The following is a 19,155-nucleotide window of genomic DNA, read 5'->3' as shown; positions in this document are numbered from 1 at the left end:
TGCACATTTTTGATTGAAAAATTACTTTGTTCTTACACTTCAATGTATTCACTTAAAAAAATCGCAAAATGTTTACATATCTGCCATTTATATTAATATTTACCCATTAGTATTTTTTGGGAATAAATGCAAAAACTCACATATGTTGTATCTATGTGATGATTACGTAGATATCGGTGATTTTAATGATAACAGTATTCTATCTGTCCAGTTTTAAATCGATATATTCCTTACGAGAATTTTTCAGAATATTGCTAGTTCGTCTTTACAAAACCCAGAAACTCCATCTCAAGGAACGGAAAGGGATGTTCAAGGCAAATCTATTAGAATTGATATCAGTAGAACAGCATAAAATTAAATGACGAAAAGCCGTTTCGTTCGCTCTATCGTCATATGCCTTTGGCTTCAAATGCATGTCGGCTGTTCAAAGCAGCTCCATTTCTTTTTCTTTTCTAAGTATTTGTTTTTTGTCATGACATTCCAATTTACAAAACGTTATTGTTGGTGTAGTACCATCACCTTTAACAATAGATTACCCAAGGAAGTCATTTTGACTGCCTTTTTAGTTTCAATTAGAAAAACAATTAACACAATTTCTTAGAATTTTGTGACTTTTTGTACAACATATAAATGCGTTTATTAATAATTGTAGTTACCTCCCCCTCCTTCATTTCCGTTATATTCATATGTGTTATACCTATATTGCTCAAAAGCAGTCATTTTGACTAGTTAGGAAATTTTAAATAATCAAATGACTCTTATTGAATTGAGTAAATTTCTTATATGACCAGTCCGGCTCTGTACTGCAATAACAGTTTTCATTTTACCGTTAGAGCATTTTTCGGTTGCCGCCATATGATAATTTGTCGATTTGGCAGTATACTTGATAAGTTGCAGTTGCTCAATAAGCTAAAGTAGTACTTGTTATTCGAATCTTTATATAGTGATACTTGTTCTAAGAAGTTGTTTATTTTATTTCTTTTGTTCCCTAAATTCATGAAAGTAATGTCGAATAGAAGTGAGTTATTGGAAAAGCTAACGAACATAGTGAAGAGTGCTCCGATATGGAGTCAGGTGCAATAAATTCTGAACTATCATCTGAAGATGAAGCGGATTATATTCAAAGCGAAACATCTGACACTGAAGATAGTGATGAAGAGTCGATCACCAATGATGAAAATAAAAGTGTCATCAATATGCCCAGGAAAAGGTGTAGGGTGCTAAATAGTGCAGACTCTGATGAAGAAACTGAAAATATCTTTCAGGACCGAAACAGCTGCCGATGGTCCTGTATGGTAAAAATTTGACGAAGGTGGTATTCCTGGAAGGTTACCATCTACTTGTATTTTCAAGGGTGTGAAAGGCCCAACAGGCTACGCAAAAAGGAACATTATGGCAGATAATCCTATCAGTGCATTCTCGTTGATAATAGATAACTATATTATCAAACATATAAAAAAGTGTACAGAAGAAGAAGGCCGCCGAAATTCGAGGAACGATTGGACAACATCATTTCCGGAAATATGTGCATTTATTGGGATTTTATATGCTCGTGGATTTAAAACTGAGTTATTTATGGTCAGCAAAGTGGGGTCCCGAATTTTTTTGAAAAGCAAGTTCTAGCGGTTTATTCGGTTTGACAGAAGAAGCGAAAGAGTAGACGCCTACAAACAAATAAATTTGCCTTGGTTTCGGAAATATGGGACAAGTTCATTGAAAATAGTCAAGCTTGCTATCAACCAGGGCAAAATATAACAGTTGGCGAGCAATTATTTCCGTCAAAACCCAGGTGCAGGTTTACCCAGTATATGCCTAATAAACCCAACAAATTTGACATCAAATTCTGGCTTGCATCAGATGTTATTAGCAAATATATTTTAAATGGTTTTCCTTATTTGGGGAAAGATGAACAACGACCATTGTCAATGCTTCTCAGTGAACACGTTGTTCTGAAACTTGTCGGGCCATATACAAAGTGTGGAAGAAATATCACGACCGATAACTTTTTCACTAGCTTGTCACTCGCGACAAAATTATTGGCCAAAAAAACAACTCTAGTTGGAACTATTAGAGCAAACAAAAGAGAACTACCCAAAGCAGCCAAACAAAGGAAGGATGAGATGCCTCGTTTTTCCACTCTGCTATATAAATCAGAGAATTGTGTTCTTACACTATATAAAAGCAAACTAAATAAAATAGTAGCTATTCTAAGTTCTAAGCATACATTTGTGAAAATTGATAAAAGTAATAAAAAAATGTTACCGAAATCTATACAATTTTATAACAGCACAAAATGTGGAGTTGATATGACGGATCAAATGGCCAGAAAATACACAGTAAAATCTAGCTCTCGTAGTTCTCCAAATATTTTTCAATATTTTAGATTTGGCTGCAATAAATTGGCAGAACAGTTTTCCACTGAATACAGAGCTGCAAGACAGAAAAATTCATCAGAACATGAAGACCCAAAAAGATCAACTGCAAATGCAACCCATTCTAACAAACGCAAAATTTGTCAAATACGACTTTCCCACAACAACAAAACAAATAACATATGTGCAAAATGTCAAAAATATGTTCGACATCGAACAATTTGTCTGAGCCTATTGTGCGTAGTCCGTAGTACTTATTGGTGTCATTTATGGCAAAATATGTATGTAAATATCGACTAAGACATGAGATGAAAGTTGAATGTGATGGTAGTAAAAAAATATATATTTTATAAAATTATTATTTATTTTCTTAATTATCTTTATTTAAATTATCCTCTCAGTATTTATTTCAGTGCTGAAGGTTTTGTTGTGTTGGGTTTGGGTTTCGTCAGTTAGCGGTTTATTATTCCAATTCTGAGTTTGGTGCGCCCCCCCGCATATGCATATTGCTCGTTTGCTGTAAAAACGTCATAACTCATAAAATTAACCTAAAGCTTTCAACTTACTATGCATTCCTAAGTAAAAGTAAAAAGCACTTTTTCATCTAATGAAATACCGTTAATATAATATATTGCCATGAATTTCATTCTTTCATAAAACGAGCGATGTGTGTAGATTTCTTCTCAGTGCAAAACAATTTAGGGTCTTTCGTTCTTTATTTTGTTCTCAAATACGCACAGTTTTTTCATACAAATGGCACTAATATACATAAATACTTGGCGACAACTTTTGTATTACACGTACACATATATTTTGTTGTCGTTTTTATAAATAAACTATATACACGTATAGTATGCATTCAGAAAATATTATAAAAACATATTTTTATTCATTCAACTCAATCAGTAACTTATTTCAACACGTTTCTTACAAATTATTGATACACGGTACTAAGAGAACAGTCTTTAAATGACTTGAGGAAAGGAGTTATTGAATGAATTGTACGAGTAAAAGATGTACTTGTAAAAAACAATAAAAAATCCATCTTAATTTATCCACGCATACACAAAAATTAAATAAAAAGTATAACGTTCGTCCTCGATGTAAACTAATTTGTAGAGCGAGTTTTCGTTGAAAAAAGATCGTTGTTTATTCTTGTCGTATTTTAATTATATAATACCTACTTCGTACTGAAAATTATAGCCGTTTGCATTTCGTTATATTCGTTTTTTTGATTTTGTTGATTTACTTTCATATGTACATATGTATATATGCATACATGTACATATATTTTTTATACATATTTTTACTTGGAAAAGTACTTTATATCATCGTAAGCGTGCCCGCACCAAGTCCGAAACCAACACCTTTTGGCCCGAAATTTCGGCCGTAACACGCCCTGCAATAAATATCTCCATCTGGACCGTCATTTAAATTTGTTGAATCAAGAGATTTTCTACAATCAGCACAATGGAAACAACGTTTGTGCCAAATTCGGCTTTTGCTAATCATTTGCTCAGCTGCGAAGACCGCATATCCACAACGTGGACAGCCTCCTGATGAACGTGCCCCAGTCAATGGTTTACCTTCAGGACTGCAATATAAAAATTATAACATAAACAATATTTTATTAGTAAATAATCCCAATTGTAATTAAAGCAAAACCGATGTACGTAGAGCAAATTAAACTATTCACATAAATTTTCCAATATTTCAATGATGCTTCAAGTGTATAAGATGTCAAAAGAAAAACATGACATCCAATCGTTAGTTAGCTTAAAACTTAAAAGAAATCAGTTTTGTTACTTACAATTGAATGGTGGATTCACCAGAAGTTGACACCAATGTTGGTGCATGTCCGTAACCAAACCCTTTCGGACCAAATCGTTTGCCATAACAAGCTTTGCAGTAGATATCTTTGTCTGGTCCATCACAGGCAAGCATCGAGTCTAGCGGGCGATGACACTCAGAGCAGTTGTAACACTTCTTGTGCCACATACGACCTTTTGAGAGTTGTTGTTCTGCTGCAAAAACAGCTCCGCCACAACGTGGACAACCTTCGCCTTCAGGCGCTTTTATTGATGTAGTATCTGGGCACACAAATGGTCGCTGAGACGAAATTTGTTCTTCACTGAAAATGATATTAAGTTACCAACATTCTTAAGATTAATTAAGGAACAAATTTAACTAACGTCATTCCATCTGTTTGCAAAAAACCAGATCCACATGCGAATCCATAACCATGAGGACCCCATTTTTTTCCATAACAAGTTTTGCAGTAAACTTCTTTATCTGGTCCATCGCATGCAATGATAGAATCCAAAGTTTTTGTGCAATCTCTGCATTTGAAGCATTTCCTGTGCCATTCGCGGCCCTTCGAGAGAACCAACTCTGCAGCGAAAACAACACCACCACATCGCGGGCAGCCTTCACCTGGACGAGCTTGAATCTTTCCAACATCTATGTCTGCTACTTTTGGTGCCATATCACTGCATATCATAAACAACAACAGACAAGTAAAAAAAGTGTTATATGAATTTTTTAAAAAGTATGCAAATTTATATTTTTTGTGGAGAATTACTTTTACACAATTTGCGAGTTATTTGCTATTCAGTTTTATATATAGAGGCAATATGCAAATATGTTAAGGCCACTTTTACAAATGAGTATATGTGTATAAATCAAAATCACGCGACTTCGATATTGTGTACAAGTTTACGAGTAAGTCATATCATTAGCTTCATAATTAATGCATTTTTATATAAGTAGTAAATGTACATATATGTGTATGGAAATTTCTTAGAGCATTTATTATTATAACATTCGTTTCAGCTAAAAGAATTTTCAAAATTCATTTTTGTAGGAATAAATCATATACCTTTGCCACTCGGCATCTTTTATGTCAGACATGAGTCCCATAGAAGAAATTCCTAAATGACCATAACCCCTGGCGCCAAACTTTTGAGCGTAACAGCCTGCATTAATTAGAATACATAAATATCTAAAAACACTTCAATTAATTTAATTTGATAAACTTTTATAACGCACACTGAGATGCAACAATCACTTATACCCCCAAAATGGATTTGTACACACATGCCTGTGCACAGCTACACGTAAATACCTCCATACACATGTACTTATACAAACATATATAGAAAGACGTGCAAACATATCGGAAAACATGAAAGATTGAAATATTTTTAAGGACTTACCCATTTTCAAAACAATCGGACTGAAGAGCGCCACCGCCTTGACCATATCCATACCCTTTAGGTCCGAATTTCTTTGCATAACAAGCTAGTTTTGGACAAAATATACAAACACAGGGCAGAAACACACAAATGTAAGTATGCTACACAAATTGTAATGTATGTATTCGAGGTAGTTTAGACGTATTTAAATATATATGTATGTATGTATTTATCAAAGGTAGGTAAATGGGATTTTGTGATATTGGAGAATGAATGAGGGGCTAATATTTATATATATATGTGTATGCATATGTATGTATGCAAAAATTACATGTTTTCAACGCTAATGAATAATCATAATACCTTTGCAGTAAATATTTTTGTCTGGACCTTCGCAGCAAAGGATGGAATCAAGACCCTTGGAACAGTTTCCACACTTAAAACACTCCCTGTGCCATTGCTGTCGAAAGGATATAAGGTTAATTTTATAAAGAGAGTTTGCTTTGTTTTTATGTATCATAGATTAACATTTTTCGACCTATATTGGATTTGATTGGCTGGTCCTTCAATAAAATCAAAGCCATTGTTATTCTTTTAACTTGATATACTTCGTCCATGGTGCTGTCAATTTTGTCATGTCCCTCAAATACAATTTCTTAAAGCCTTCAAATATATGTAAGTTTTTTATCGAATTCTACTTCATTTGATTCAAGCCTCCACCGCCGAGCCATCTCCTTTTATTTGGAAATAAGGAATACTCGCAGGCGACTAAATTTAGAGAATTCGCTGGACGGGGCAATTCGTAACTTATTTAATGAAATTGTGTCATTGCGACTATGGATTTAAGCATCGATCCATTATCTTGGAGTAGGAGAAACTTTTTGTCGCTAAATGCGAATGAAAACTTTGAAGTTGTCAATTATGAGCAAACGTGGCTCCTACCTTCGGAATAACCCAAATACCTGTGCAACACTGAAATCACTGAGCCAAGTGATTCACTATGTTCACGCATCTTCATACGCTGTTTTGCAATATTGTACCATGAATTTTATGTGAAATTGAGTAATCAGCCTTAAATATGTAGTTCCATTAGTTGACGAAGTACTTTTAGACCATACAACTTTTAGACCTTTTCTTAGGTTTGCACGGTGTTTTCTTTTCGCAAATCAAGGGTTATGTCAACAAACCGATTGTCAGAAAATTAGGACAGTTTCTTGTGAAAGATGCAAGATATTGATTGACAAACAATATGGTAGATGTGATGTGGTAACATCTGTTTCAATTTTCAAATATTTATTCACACACAGATTTTTGTTATTACGATCTGTTATGTATGCATGTCTTATGATTTATTTACCAAAAAGTAAACTAACCAAGCCAGCAAATGATTCATACTAAAACTAACTGGTAACATTTAGCTCCAACACACATACACATTTAAATTGCTGTTATTAATGGAACACTAATGAACTAAACAATTAAATTTAATAAACCTTGAAACGAAAAGAAAAATGTAACACTTTACCGTCATGCCAAATACAGATAACATTGGTTATAATATTTTTTAACATCCTGTACCTCTGCAATAAATATCTTTGTCAGGGCCGTCGCAATGCATAGTAGAGTCCAGTGTTCTGTTACAAAGTAAGCATTTGAAGCATCTTCTATGATATCCCTATTTTCACATTTTCAAGGGAAACGAGAAAAAATTGTCATACTTAAAACTCAACATCTACATAGGTACTATATATTTTAATAAAAATAAATCTATTATATGTAGTTAATCTCATTTTCAAAGCATTGGAGCCAAAATAGATATTGGTTGGTTGGTTTAAGGGTGACCCCGCATCGGAGTGCCACATAGACCGCAAGTTGGGTCCGTTGTGTTGCCCTAGAGCTCATTATTTTATATGATTTCCCCACCTAACCGAGATTTTTATTATACAATAGATTTTGGTCCAAAATATTAATTCGTTTCGAGAATTTAATGAGAGATTCGATTTTCAAGGTCCGAGAGTGCTGAAAGATTGTCAATTGTTGGAGAGCCTAGAAGAGCGAGTCGACTTCTGGCTAGGCCGGGACAACTGTACAGCAAATGTCTGCTCGATACTTCCTCATCTATATCAAAATAGATATTAAGAATAAAAAAAGAATAATGTGCTGTGCGGTAGATATTTTTATGAGGAGCTTTTTAATTAAAAAAAAAATAATACTTTGAATGCTATATTTTAGAAAACTTTTAGCAGTATCCTTTTAGTAGCATAAAAATATAAACAGCTTTCAAGGCAAAGGCGGATACAGGAGATCTATTTCATGTACAACTGATTTTAGGCTTCACTAATTACATTTCAATGAGTTTATTTCGACAAATGTTTCAAATCAACAGTAATGCTTATTCACCCTCCAAAAATGTATATTTATAAGATTTAGTTTAAACTTACTCTGCCACGTGCCAACATCTGTTCAGCCGCATAGACGTAACCTCCACACCTAGGACAGCCCTGTCCCTCTGGAGCTTTAGCTATTACTCGCGGCTCTAAGCGTGCTCCATTACGTACGCCATCGATGTCGCTATTGTGCACAAAAAAAAGTTAATATACATATATGTATGTAAAATGTATTTATATATGTATATAAATTGCGTAAAGTGATGTTGCATTTAAGTACATATATGTGCAATATATGTTTACATACATAAATGGTAATGGATACGTCACATGTTAATATGAATTTATGTATGTATGTATACAGTATGTACATTTAAGGACATGTGGAGGGGCCCATAAAAGTTAAATTTTTAAAATTGAACTTCTTCTTCTTAATTGTTGCAAAGGCGGTCAGAACCCAGAATATATAAAAATAAATTTCTTTAATACCAAACTAGAAGAATAGTATTTCCTTTCCAACAAAATTTAAAAATTATTGTTCCCTATAGGAGAACCTCTCAAAAGACTTCGTTATGGAATTTGTATACAACGCAAAACAAAAACACATTTGCCTTAATGGATGGAATCGTAAATATACGAAAAATACCAAATAAATGTACATACGCATGCGATTTACAATATTATGTCATTATGCGCATATATTAATTTCTAAATACATACATATATATATGTGTATGCACACATTGCAATTCTCTTTCCGTGAGTATATGGTATTCATACACTATGTGCAATATGCCATATACGTATGTATATGTTTATAAATATGTGTTCGTGTATAGCCAGTCCCATTACATACGTGCAAACATACGTACATACATACCTATGTATGTACATAATAGAGAAAACTCACAAAGTGCTATTGAAGAATTAAAAATGTAAAAAAAAAAACCAAATCTCCCATTGTAAAAATTGTTAATGCAACATATTTTCGTTAATAAAATCCATTTTTATTTTTATTTTAATTTTTTTAATAACATTTCACAAATACAAACATATATTTATGAAACATGCATCAATACAAAAAAACACAAATATTAATAATATTTCGAGGCGACATGTGATTAAACATTGGAACATGTGGTAGACTATCTTAACGGGAAAGGTGTTCACATTAACACGACAGAACATTTTTCATTCCTGAACTCCATCGCTGCGTCTATCTTTCGCCACGTAAATTAGTTGCTGCGATAATATGAAAAAATAATAATATGTTTGAATTTAAGGAAAACGTATGTGTTTTCAAATATTCTAAAATAAAGTTAAAGCATGATGCGATAGGCATTTTGAAAAATTAATTTTGAAATTTTAATGTGAACTTTTACAAGTTGTTTATGCTACGGCGGAAGCATGAAAAATAGTAATTCTTTCAGTTTGAAATAACATCAGCGGATAATGATATTTTAAATGCATATTTACAAATACAAACTTTCTATATCGCATCGAAAGTCTTCTACAATTGTTTTAAATATGTACTTTCTTTCTTTACCTTTTACAATGGGAGAATTACGGTATTAAAATAATTGATCTTAATTTCCAAACACAAATTTTAATAATTAGAAAAGCCTACACACATCTGTAATTTATTCAATGTTTTATGCAATATTCGTATAGTCAAAAATACTGCCTAATAAAAACTCATTTCCAATGTATGTTGAAATATAATCGTTCTGAATTGTAGATTTTAAATTTTGGATTATGGCAATGTTTTTGAAAATGAAAATAGGATGGACGAAATTAGTGTCTGAATAATGAGAAAATGTAAACATGCACACATATGTACATTTGTATGCATGTAAAAACAGCCATATGCATTGAGAAATTGTCTATTTATAGAGGGAGTGTGGAAAACAAATACAATAAAATGATTACTTTTGCCGTTATATGTATGCACACAATATATGTATGTATCCACCAAGCTATGTATGCACTTATGTATGTATATAGTTTCAGTTTTTTAATGGTGTGCGTATACGTTATATATATGTATGTATATCGTTTTTGAAAAATAACTTTTGATGCTTATGAATTTTTGGATTTTTGGACGAATTGCGGTAAATCCGAGTACACACAAACGTATTTTGAAATATTCGATGCCACAAAAGATTGGTTATAACAAGCTCAATCACATATGTATCTATATGTATTCAACAATAAATGCCACGATCATTAAAAATACTTACTCTCTGTTTAAATGTGCTCCAGAATCCATTGACAAACACCCGGCACCTCCTCCGAAGCCGTAACCTTTTGGTCCATATTTACGGGCATGGCAATTTTTGCAATACAGTTCTTTTTCGTGTTCTGTGCAATTCGTGGAGTCTAAGGCTTTGTTGCACATTCCTGGATGAGAAAGATAAATGTATAACGAGAATTATTCACATTTGATTGAAATAATTCATTTTTGAAGAAATCGAGGCTGATCGATTGCCTTACCGCATTTGAAGCAGGTTTTGTGGAACTTGTAACCACCAGCTACTCTCTCTTCAGCGGCATAGACGGATTTGCCGCATTTTGGGCATTTTGGTGTTTCAACAGGTGTGAACGGCATTTTTGTATCTATGGATAAATATAATTCAGTTACTACGACAATTCCTACGAGGACCTCTGAAGTTTTTATTATTTATTTTCAAATGGTTCTTTAATTTGTACTTTTTTGTTCAATTTATTATTTAATAATTGACTTTTGTAGAAACACTTAAAAACTTCTGTATATTGCATACGTTATTTTGTCGTTGGATAAAACTTGCAATTTCATACCTTAGATAACTGGAATATTTTTTATTTTTCAATTTAATTAAACTATGTGAAATATTTCGGAGCACCGCGCCAAAGTACTTTTCCTCGATTAGCAACGATCTCAAATGAACTGAAAGGTTGCTGCACGCAGGTAGTCTATATTTGTGAGTGCACACGGCACAACTTAATCGAATTTTGTGTTATTAGATAGAGACGGCCATCGTTCAAGAGATTCGTTGATTTCTCGTTTCTCGTTTCTTCTCTCTTCGTTTAAGGTATTTTAGAGAGGGAGAAAGTTTTTGCAGACAAATTATGCGAGATTTGTGAAGAAAAAATCGTTTACTCATGCATAAATATTTAGAAGTACAATAAATATTCAAAAAATGTCATGATCTTACTCATAAGTTTTATTTATTTCCTTAAACTATGAATACATATTACATTATAAATTATAACAAATAATGTTGAAAAATATAAAGTAGTAGCTTTTACTGAAAAACTGAAATCTATTTTTAAAAACTTTCTACCAACTCAATAAAATTATAATTTTTATTTCAAGTCTTTCTACGCTTATAATGCATATACATACATACACAAATATGTATGCATGTGTGTACTAAGCTGGTATATGGATGTATGTATATATACTATGCAAATTTGGAATTTAAAGTAACGATCGGCCTACATACATACAACCATATATATGTATATGTACATATATTGTATAAATAATAATGTCAAATTGGTATCAAAGTACTTAGTATACAACGTTATCTATAAATGGAGTGAAGATAATTATAAATTCAATAAACCTCCTCTTAATATATTTGTATATTCCACATCATAACATATGTATATATGTACATACATATGTATATACAAGAGTTAAACAGTATATTTGTAAGAATATTTGTTAAATTTAACTAGAATTTAAAGATTTTGCTTCAGGATACATACATATATACATATGTACACATATAATATTAAAATTATGTATATGCACCCGAATCCTGAAGCAAAATCTTTAAATTCTAGTTAAATTTAACAAATATTCTTACAAATATACTGTTTAACTATTTGGTGGACGAAACAAATATATCAACACTCTTTTAATTAGCGTGATGTGTGTTAGTCTTAAATGCATGTACGTATGTATATATCTATATATATGTATGTATATGTGGGTATATACGCTAATGTGGGTATACTTGTATATTCAATTCGTTTCATACGGATAAAACAGATTTAAACCGATTTTTTTTTGCATCGATTAATTACATTCACATTTATTAGTAATTGACCATTCCCTGATCACTGAACAAGGAAGAATAAATTGAATTGATTCAACGGTAGCTTTCGGGTTTAACAGCTTAGGTTTGGTTGAAGCGGTTATCGTCTATGGGACACACTCAGGCTCATGGTATATTATGATGCCGCGTGGCGAACTTGTCCGTATAGCTCCTGGTCTTTTCCACAGCATCGAGATCTTCCAACTCATTAACGACTTGTCCACCTAAAATAGTAAAACTACGCCTGGATAGAGCAGAACAATGGCATAGGAGGTGACGATCTCTTCCTTTTCCTCATCTGTATTCAGGCAGTGCCATGTCATAACTGAAATCAGCAGCTTACATCATACATCATACATACATATATACATATTTATATATATATATAATTAGCGTTTACACTTCTGGTTATTGTTTAGCCGAGCTCCTCCCCCTATTTGGGGTATGCGTCTTTATGTTTTCCCACAAATGGAGAGAAGTACAGTTTTACTTCGCCTCCAAACGGCAGATGGTTTCTCAAGAGAAGTTTTTTTTTCTCAAATACACTCGGAGGGTTTTTATTGCCTACCGTGCGGCGATCAGTACTAAAAAAAACTTTTTCTATTGTTTGGGGTCTCATGCTCATCAACCTATTCGGCTACAGCGGCCATATATGTACATATTTATGCATATGAACAACGGTTCAAATATCTTTATTATTATGTGCATTATTGAGAATCAAATTGCATAAAACAGTAGGCCCCTCCATTTGTGGAAGAACAGCAAGATGTACTCCACAAGTTGGAGGATGAGCTCGGACAAACACCTAAGATATTATACATACCATTGAGGTATATTTTTTTTAGAGAATAAGTTAATTTTAACTTTTTTCCGTTAGGATAATGGAAGATGTCATCAAAAATTTGGCTCTATGGAATAAGGCTACTTGCAAACAACTTAAGAAGAAATGTAGACATTTCATAACACAAAATTTCTACGTTCCATATTTTTTAATGGTTATAATGCATTAATTATCAAAATTATAAAGAAGCCGAAAAAAGTAAAAATTTAATTTACATTCATATATGTACCATAGAGATATCAGATTAGATCTTTTGAGTTTTAATGCTTTAATGATTTCCATTGATTAAAGAGTGGGATAGATGTTTTTTTGTATTTCAGCGAAAATACAGATTTTTGGATTCCGGAGCTTCTAAGGCGCGTAGAAATACAAATGCAAATCTAACCTGCCAATAATCATGTTAAGAAAACATATAATCATAAAGGTAATGAGTTCAATGAACATTTTAAAAATTTAACAAATTATAATACAAGTATAGTAAGGTACAAAAATAGTGTGAACCAGGACATTAAGCAACGAGCCCTCTGGGACTCAAGCGTACTATACATACAAAGATATATTGGTATGGAAAAATCTTTCTTTAGCAAAGCCTCATCAAATGAAATAGTATAAAGTAATCAAATACATACTAGATACATTTATATATTCATAATATGAGGCAACCGAAAAAAGTGTTAGTTTTGTATATACAAAATTATTTAATCAAAATTTGTTAAGAATTTTCGAATTTGATATTCTGTTGAAAAAAGTGAGGCCGTCTGCAGATGAATCCTATCGTCATCGACAAGTATGAGTCACGTCGTATGAGTAAAGTATGATTGCTTCTCGCTCACTTACTATAATAAGCATATAATATATGTATGTACATATACATACTGAAAGCTGATCAATCAGCTGTGCGACATACAAGTATGTATGCATGCATGTATGTTATGTAGTAAAAAAATAAACCAAACTACAAAACTCCAGAAATGTCGTAGAACTAACGTATTTGAGGTATTTCTTAAGATACATATTTCGTTTTAAAATCTCAGAGGGGCAAGCATAAAAATAAGATTGATAAATATTTCGTGCGCGCGAGAGTTGAAGAGACGATGACGCGCCAATGACGATACGCTACGTGTTTGAAGAATTTAGGGCTTTTTTCTTAAAGTGTGTAGATATATATGTAAATCAAATTTAATGTACGATTAAGTAGTATGCAGTGGAAATGATAGTTGAGACGACTGCACTTTCACTTCAAAATAATTAGATTCTTATTGTGTTACAAATCTTTTACATGTTAGGGCTTTTATTTTATTGATATTAAGTTTTTTTAGTAATACAATATTGATTTTTAATCGATTTTAGTGAACGAATGTGTCACGAAGTCACATTTTACACTTTCAAATATTTTCTAACTGTATATGTATGTGCGTACATACATATTCGCACCTTAATATAGAAAGGTCCTAACTCATATTTTTGTTACTTTACAGTAAAAGGAAAAAGTGAACGGAAGATTTTTGCATTGCTTGTATTACAGTTAATTTCCATAGTAATACAATAATTTTCTTAGTAAATTAAAATCCGTTAAAAGGTCGATTTGGTAAAAATTTGAGTTAGGGCTAAATACCAAGTAAGAAATTTGCATAATTTGCCATTTGTGCTTATAATTCTGAAAGTGGTCAAGTCGTTTATTTCTTGTTTCGAGATAATAAAGCGTTTGTAATTGAGTAAATTAAATTTTTTTTTCTATTGTGATATACATTTTTTCGGCTTTTTATGGTTTTAAGTAATGAAAATTTGCTATGAGTGTTAAGTTTCAAACTAATCTGGCTCAAATTTAGGATACAAATTTAATAGGGAAATTCGCTCAAAATCGTTTGTAAATTTTAAAAGTAGTTCATTTTAATGTTTATTGACTTTTAGATTCTTAGAATTTTCCTTTAAATTTGAAGGAGTCAAAATAGTAAGCTTTTTATATCTTTAAGTTCTTCTGCTAACACTGGTTGAATATAGTGGAAAGAAACCAATACACCCAAATATAATATTATTGGTCCTCTTCTATTAAGTGAATTAAGCAAAATATGTTTAATAGAATATCACGTAAGACGATTTTTTGAAAAACCTTATCCATTGAATTTACTCTTCTTGTCGTCGAACCTTGGTGGAAATAATTATGGTAGTTTAGAAAGGTTTTCTCATCGCGTTCTTTATTGGTGTTGGCTGATTGATATAAAAACATAATTGGCTATTTTTATCTTAAATCATTTCCATAAATAACAATAAACAACTTTCGCATTCTGTTGAATGAACAAGCTGCGAACATCATGGTTCACTTTCAAAATAAGCAGATTTACATACATACATATATTGCTTGTAACCCTGTGTACAATTTAAAAAATAATTTGTAGCCTCTTCTGTCCCTATTCTTTTACATAATGGCTTCTAAAATGTTGTAGTTTCACGCAATTATAGTTTAAAAAATAATTTAATTTTGCAAAAAAAAAAAAATGATTACTCTATTACCTGCCTGCGTAAGTACATAAATTTACATATCAGATAAGAAAAATATAAGTTAAAACGTGGCACCATTTACTTTTTTATTATTGGTGTGCAATTGTAGTACCCAAGTTATAGATAATATGACAAGCTTAAAAGGACTACAATTGCGAGCAAATGTACATGCATGTGCATGAGAGCAAGCTTGAAGGACAGCAACACAAGCACAGGAAAAGTCAAACAGTTTAACAAACTGATTTCGTTTATCGTGCTTTCTTATACCTAATAATCATAGCAAAGAGAATTTGTGAATTTTCGGGCACAGAAAATATTGGTTAATTTAATATTAAGCTTCTAGTTTCCCAAAATGTTCCAAACTTAAATTTTTTATAATTTAAAACATTTATTTGAATCTTATTTAAGGCAAATTTTCGAAAAAGGGCTACAAGTATTTGTGAGTGTGGCAATATAGTACATTGGGTAATAATTCCATTCCTTCTTTTCGAGTGTTCCATTGTATATTTGTAAATGAATTACCACCTAAATTTCGCGTTCAGTGCAAGTGTTGGCATATGATGGCATTAACAAAGCGGATTAAATGTTTTAAATATTTAGTTTACAGCTACGTCGTGCTCTTAATGGTACGTAAGATAAATGATATTCAGTTTTTTTCTGAAATGGAAAAAGTTCTGAGCACTAGAAAGTTCAAAGCCTAATGGGTACACACAGGGTACTCAAGGATAAAACGAGCAATGTTTGTTTCTAACGTGTTTGTATAATGTATGTATATAAAGTGAAAATTTTACGTAAAAAGTTTGGCCGTATATTCTGCAATATGAACATGTGTATAGGTATATACGCACATACATATGCATACTAAACACTACTAACATATGTTTGAGCAGACATTGTACTTTTTAACTTTTAATACACAAACACATAATTTTTATATAGCAGATAAGCATGTCGCAATTTTCAGGTAACTGGTGCTGCCCAAATTCTAGTAGGCACAATTTTGTTATGGGGTCATTCTGGATATTACGGTATTGTTCAAAATAAACTATGGGCGCCAGCCGCAATACTTTTGTGCTTGGGACCAATCACATTTCTCCTTTGTTGGATGGGATGTCAAGCCACAAACCAAAGGAAGCGATGTTTATTAGGAACGGTAAAAATAAAAAATAAAAATTAAGAAATAGAAAAATGCGTTACTACAACCATGCATATGTATGTATGTAAATTGAAATTACTTTTACAATACTCGGAAACTCTCTCTTTTATTACATATTCATAGTTCATAGCGGCGCTGGTGACATGCATTTGCTTTCAATTCTTTATATGTGGATGGTCGTTAGCGATGCGCGAAAGCCTTCCAACTTCTGTAGAGATTTTTATAGATGATTCATTTGTTGAATTTCTTGACAAATTTTCTAGGACAAAGGTTGATAATTTGCATTTATGGAACCGTATGCAATCACAGGTAATATATGTACATATAAGACGTATAATAAATGTATGCGGTAAAACTACAAGAATATTTATATTTTGTATATATCTGCCTACATATGTATGTATGCTTTCGACCAAATTATTTCCATTCTAAAAGCTTAGATAGTCTAGACATGTTTTAGCTGAACTTAACAAATCCGCAACGATTACTAACACGCTAACTTTCAGCATAATTTAAATTTAAAAATGTTATATTATTATAAATATATTCTATTACATCTGTTTGACAGTGCGCCACCTATAATGCCACATCAAATAAATTCTTTTCAAAAATAAATTCTACAAACATTTTGAAGAATTATAAAATCGAAGATATGACAAAAGTATAAAACGACACTTAAGGATCTAAAACCTATAGTTTCTTAAGTTAAGTTAAGTTTTGACTAGCAGCTAACAAAGCTTTCCATTATAAAAGGTTGAGCATAATATTAAGCTGAGTTAAGTTACTTAAATTAAGTCTAGACTAGCTGAGCTCTTTATAGCTTGAAAGACTTTTTATTCACCAATTTTTAGGATATTTTAAGGTACTACAATAAATTAAATCTGAAACGAAGCATTATACGAGTATATTAGCAAGAAAAAAATTCATTTATATCTAAATGTAAGATATTAAAATAATTTTCATAATTTCAGCTTAACAAACTTTTTGCGTTCGTATGTAAAGAAATAATTAATACTCAATAACAATAGAATTTGAATTATTTTAACTAAATGCACATTGGCTATATTTGTATTGTTTTACATCTTCAGTGTATGATTATACTGCTGCCGTTTTCAGCAGTTTCTGAAAGTTTTCCTACGCAACTTTCATGCCAGTTAAAATAGCTTTCTCGGATTTTTTCAAGTTGGAGCGTACATTCAAAAGCTGTTAACAACGGGGTTTCTTTCTATTATTGTATGCATTGCAAAGTTATATAAGTAATAGGCCTAACATTATTTTGGCGTAAATAGTTTTCAAAAGATTTTGGAGAAAATCAAAACTATTAGTCAACACTAAAGCCTTCATGCTCTTGTTGAACTTAAGGAGGACAAGCATGATGCAAATATTTCAGAGGTATGGCCAAGATGAGATTCACTCTCAGTGAATTTGAAAGCACCAGCTGATAGGCTGGGTAACCGGGGTCATGACAACGGTTTGCTTACGAAAAAGCTGGATTGCGTTGTATCAACGCAATCTTCACTCCGAGTGTGGGAAACCGTGTGAAATGAGTAGGACGAACTCTGCTGCCAAGTACCTGGTAACGTGGCACCAGAATTCCCCCGCTCAATTTTGGTTTTACACCATAGCTGAAGGCCAAACCTGATAATCTAACATCCCACATTGTTTGCCACGCCAAGAGGCTTCTAGCCAAATATTATATCCCAGTGCTAAACTATTTGTCGGATCTCCAGTTGTACAACTTCTACCAGTTTTCTAAACTGAAATCTACAAATGAAAATCTACTTTGAAGTTGAGGACTTACAGGGACTCTGCATATTTTTTAAGAAACTGTAAGGGGGAGTTTATATAATAAATAACGATTTCTCTTGTCTTTGCAGTTACAGTGCTGTGGAGTAGATGGGCCCCTGGATTATCGTCGCCTCTCCCTTCCGTGGTCTTGCTGCTCTCGACCAGAACATGCTTATGAGTCCGCATGTGACACTCATTATAAACGAGGTTGTTTATCCGTTGTATCTGAGCAAATTAGAAATCGGTTACTATTTACATCACTAGGCTCCGCAATCATAGCCATTGCACAGGTAAAAACTACACATATATGTATTTTTAGCAAGCTTTAAAACATTAAATTTCCGTTTTCTTTTTCCCCCAATTTTTAGAGTTTGGGCCTGTTTTGTGCAGTTCATTTAGCAATTTTGTTTGGAAAAAGTGAAAATAATCATAATATTAACAATTTAAGCAAAAAACGTCAACAACAATTTCTTCCTTTATCGATTCAAGATAAACGACATGATATGCCCTCCCCTCTTAGTCTTTCACCTTCAGCCCCAGGTCATCGGATTATTAAAACTTCAAAGCCACCAACTATACCGAAATGACAGACAATTAGTTTTTAAAATGAAAAAATAACTTAATTCTTTACATATTGTAAACTGAGATGGAATGTAGATAATTGTGACCCTCAATATTTTTATTTAGTTTCAATATTTTTGGTACATTTAAAAGTAAGTACAAGATGGACACTCTATTTACACGTAGAAGAAATTAATTTTTTATATATGCATCTAAATGGTTTTTATGTAAAAAAAAATTAACAACATTAAATGTATGTACATACTATATGT

At 32.2% G+C, this 19,155-nt stretch overlaps 2 protein-coding genes across 4 annotated transcripts; one reads left to right on the top strand and one right to left on the bottom strand.

The window, feature by feature from the left end:
* Positions 1-3,069: 3,069 nt before the first annotated feature.
* On the bottom strand, positions 3,070-10,891 carry LOC128866282 (muscle LIM protein Mlp84B). 3 transcript variants are annotated; one of them, XM_054106879.1, is made up of 9 exons: positions 10,771-10,891; positions 10,447-10,569; positions 10,194-10,353; positions 8,008-8,137; positions 7,145-7,241; positions 5,251-5,347; positions 4,565-4,861; positions 4,183-4,503; positions 3,070-3,966 (listed from the first exon to the last, which is right to left on the bottom strand). In XM_054106879.1, the coding sequence occupies exons 2-9, from the start codon at positions 10,559-10,561 to the stop codon at positions 3,696-3,698; spliced, it is 1,488 nt and encodes a 495-aa protein (XP_053962854.1). In that variant the 5' UTR covers positions 10,562-10,569; positions 10,771-10,891; the 3' UTR covers positions 3,070-3,695. The 3 variants fall into 3 exon arrangements, with proteins under 3 accessions (XP_053962854.1, XP_053962855.1, XP_053962857.1); XM_054106880.1 differs by lacking the exons at positions 5,251-5,347; positions 7,145-7,241 and adding exons at positions 5,588-5,672; positions 5,930-6,026 and having other exon boundaries at positions 10,771-10,890; XM_054106882.1 differs by lacking the exons at positions 7,145-7,241; positions 10,194-10,353; positions 10,447-10,569; positions 10,771-10,891 and adding exons at positions 5,588-5,672; positions 5,930-6,026 and having other exon boundaries at positions 8,008-8,131.
* A 4,695-nt stretch (positions 10,892-15,586) lies between these two features.
* On the top strand, positions 15,587-18,996 carry LOC128867923 (leukocyte surface antigen CD53). The gene is made up of 5 exons (XM_054109550.1): positions 15,587-16,004; positions 16,343-16,531; positions 16,658-16,843; positions 18,412-18,612; positions 18,691-18,996. Exons 1-5 carry the CDS (start codon positions 15,936-15,938, stop codon positions 18,907-18,909), a joined length of 864 nt encoding a protein of 287 aa, XP_053965525.1. The 5' UTR covers positions 15,587-15,935; the 3' UTR covers positions 18,910-18,996.
* Positions 18,997-19,155: the final 159 nt, after the last annotated feature.

Source organism: Anastrepha ludens, chromosome 6, assembly GCF_028408465.1.
Source record: "Anastrepha ludens isolate Willacy chromosome 6, idAnaLude1.1, whole genome shotgun sequence".
Classification (NCBI taxonomy): domain Eukaryota; kingdom Metazoa; phylum Arthropoda; class Insecta; order Diptera; family Tephritidae; genus Anastrepha; species Anastrepha ludens.
Note: the sequence above shows the minus strand (reverse complement) of the source record. Positions and strands in the feature narration are given on the sequence as shown.